Source organism: Austrofundulus limnaeus, unplaced genomic scaffold (genome assembly GCF_001266775.1).
Source record: "Austrofundulus limnaeus strain Quisiro unplaced genomic scaffold, Austrofundulus_limnaeus-1.0 Scaffold171, whole genome shotgun sequence".
Taxonomy (NCBI): domain Eukaryota; kingdom Metazoa; phylum Chordata; class Actinopteri; order Cyprinodontiformes; family Rivulidae; genus Austrofundulus; species Austrofundulus limnaeus.
The window spans coordinates 641,886-642,960 of record NW_013952573.1 but is presented as its reverse complement, the minus strand read 5'-3'; the positions used below and the strand labels follow the sequence as shown (position 1 = coordinate 642,960).

General features: G+C 34.2%; 1 protein-coding gene across 1 annotated transcript in view; it reads left to right on the top strand.

The window, feature by feature from the left end:
- The window catches only part of col4a1 (collagen, type IV, alpha 1), a gene marked incomplete in the record, with an annotated part of 65,375 nt that overhangs the window by 35,626 nt on the left and 28,674 nt on the right, over positions 1 to 1,075 (top strand). The window contains 4 exon segments of the mRNA XM_014017515.1: positions 55 to 114; positions 259 to 294; positions 371 to 415; positions 517 to 549. Of these exon segments, the coding sequence (XP_013872969.1) occupies positions 55 to 114; positions 259 to 294; positions 371 to 415; positions 517 to 549 (174 nt within the window).

The following is a 1,075-nucleotide window of genomic DNA, read 5'->3' as shown; positions in this document are numbered from 1 at the left end:
ATTATTATCTTTGTTTACATGTTTGTTTTTGAAAGTTGGGATTTGTTTTTGCAGGGATTCTGCTTGCCTTATCAGACTGGGATCAAAGGTGAACCGGGGCCACCAGGACCACGAGTACGTAGCAATGTTGAAATTAAATATATTGAATAAATTTGTAAGACTTTGTAAGTCTGGTTAATGTAATAAAAATATAAAAGTTCATGTTTTTTTAAAAGACAAGCCATTACTTATTGTTTTATGTGTTAATTGTAATGCTAGGGTAAACCTGGAAAAGATGGGGAGAATGGATTCAAGGTAACAATAAATATTTATTTTACGTCCCTTTCATTGGCTCATTTCTGTCACTGATGTTTAATGTTTTATCATACAGGGAGAAAAAGGCTTTGCTGGAGCTCCTGGATACCCCGGTTTATTGGTAACTTATGCACAATAAATGCAGATCAGAATTATAAAAATGAATGTGAAGATTCAGTTTTGTTAAACAGACTGGGTCAGTTCATTTTGTTGTTGTTGCAGGGAGAAAAAGGAGAACCTGGACCGCCTGGTTATGTAAGTAGTCTTGTTTCTTTGTGTTTTTCTAGGAAACTTTGTTTTATTCATTTATTCCCTTTTTTAAATCACCAACAAACTGTGGTTTTAGTTCTTAAAASCAGACACACACAAATATAACAATTCAGAGTTGAGTCAGGAGTCATGGCCTGTGTGTTGTAAGATAAGGGATATTTTTGGCCTTTAAATTTAGGAGCTAAACGTTGGGTAAAAGAACTGAGTTATCTTTAAGGATGCTTTAAATCAAAGAGTTTCACATCACACTCATTACCCTCTAGGAAAATTTTTATGTTTACAAATCATGTGAGGATCCCATTCAGATTGAGGCAGTCTCTTTTTTTATAGAGACCCTGTATAGGTTTTAAGATAATTCTGAGATGTGAGTGAAGATTATGAACATCTTTTATCTTACTTGATGTAAAATTATCATAAAAAGTAAGGAAATTTGTGTATCAATGGGCCTCATGCAAGAACCGTTCGTACGCACAGATTTGTTCTTAAGTTGTGCGTACGAGTGATTTAGGAG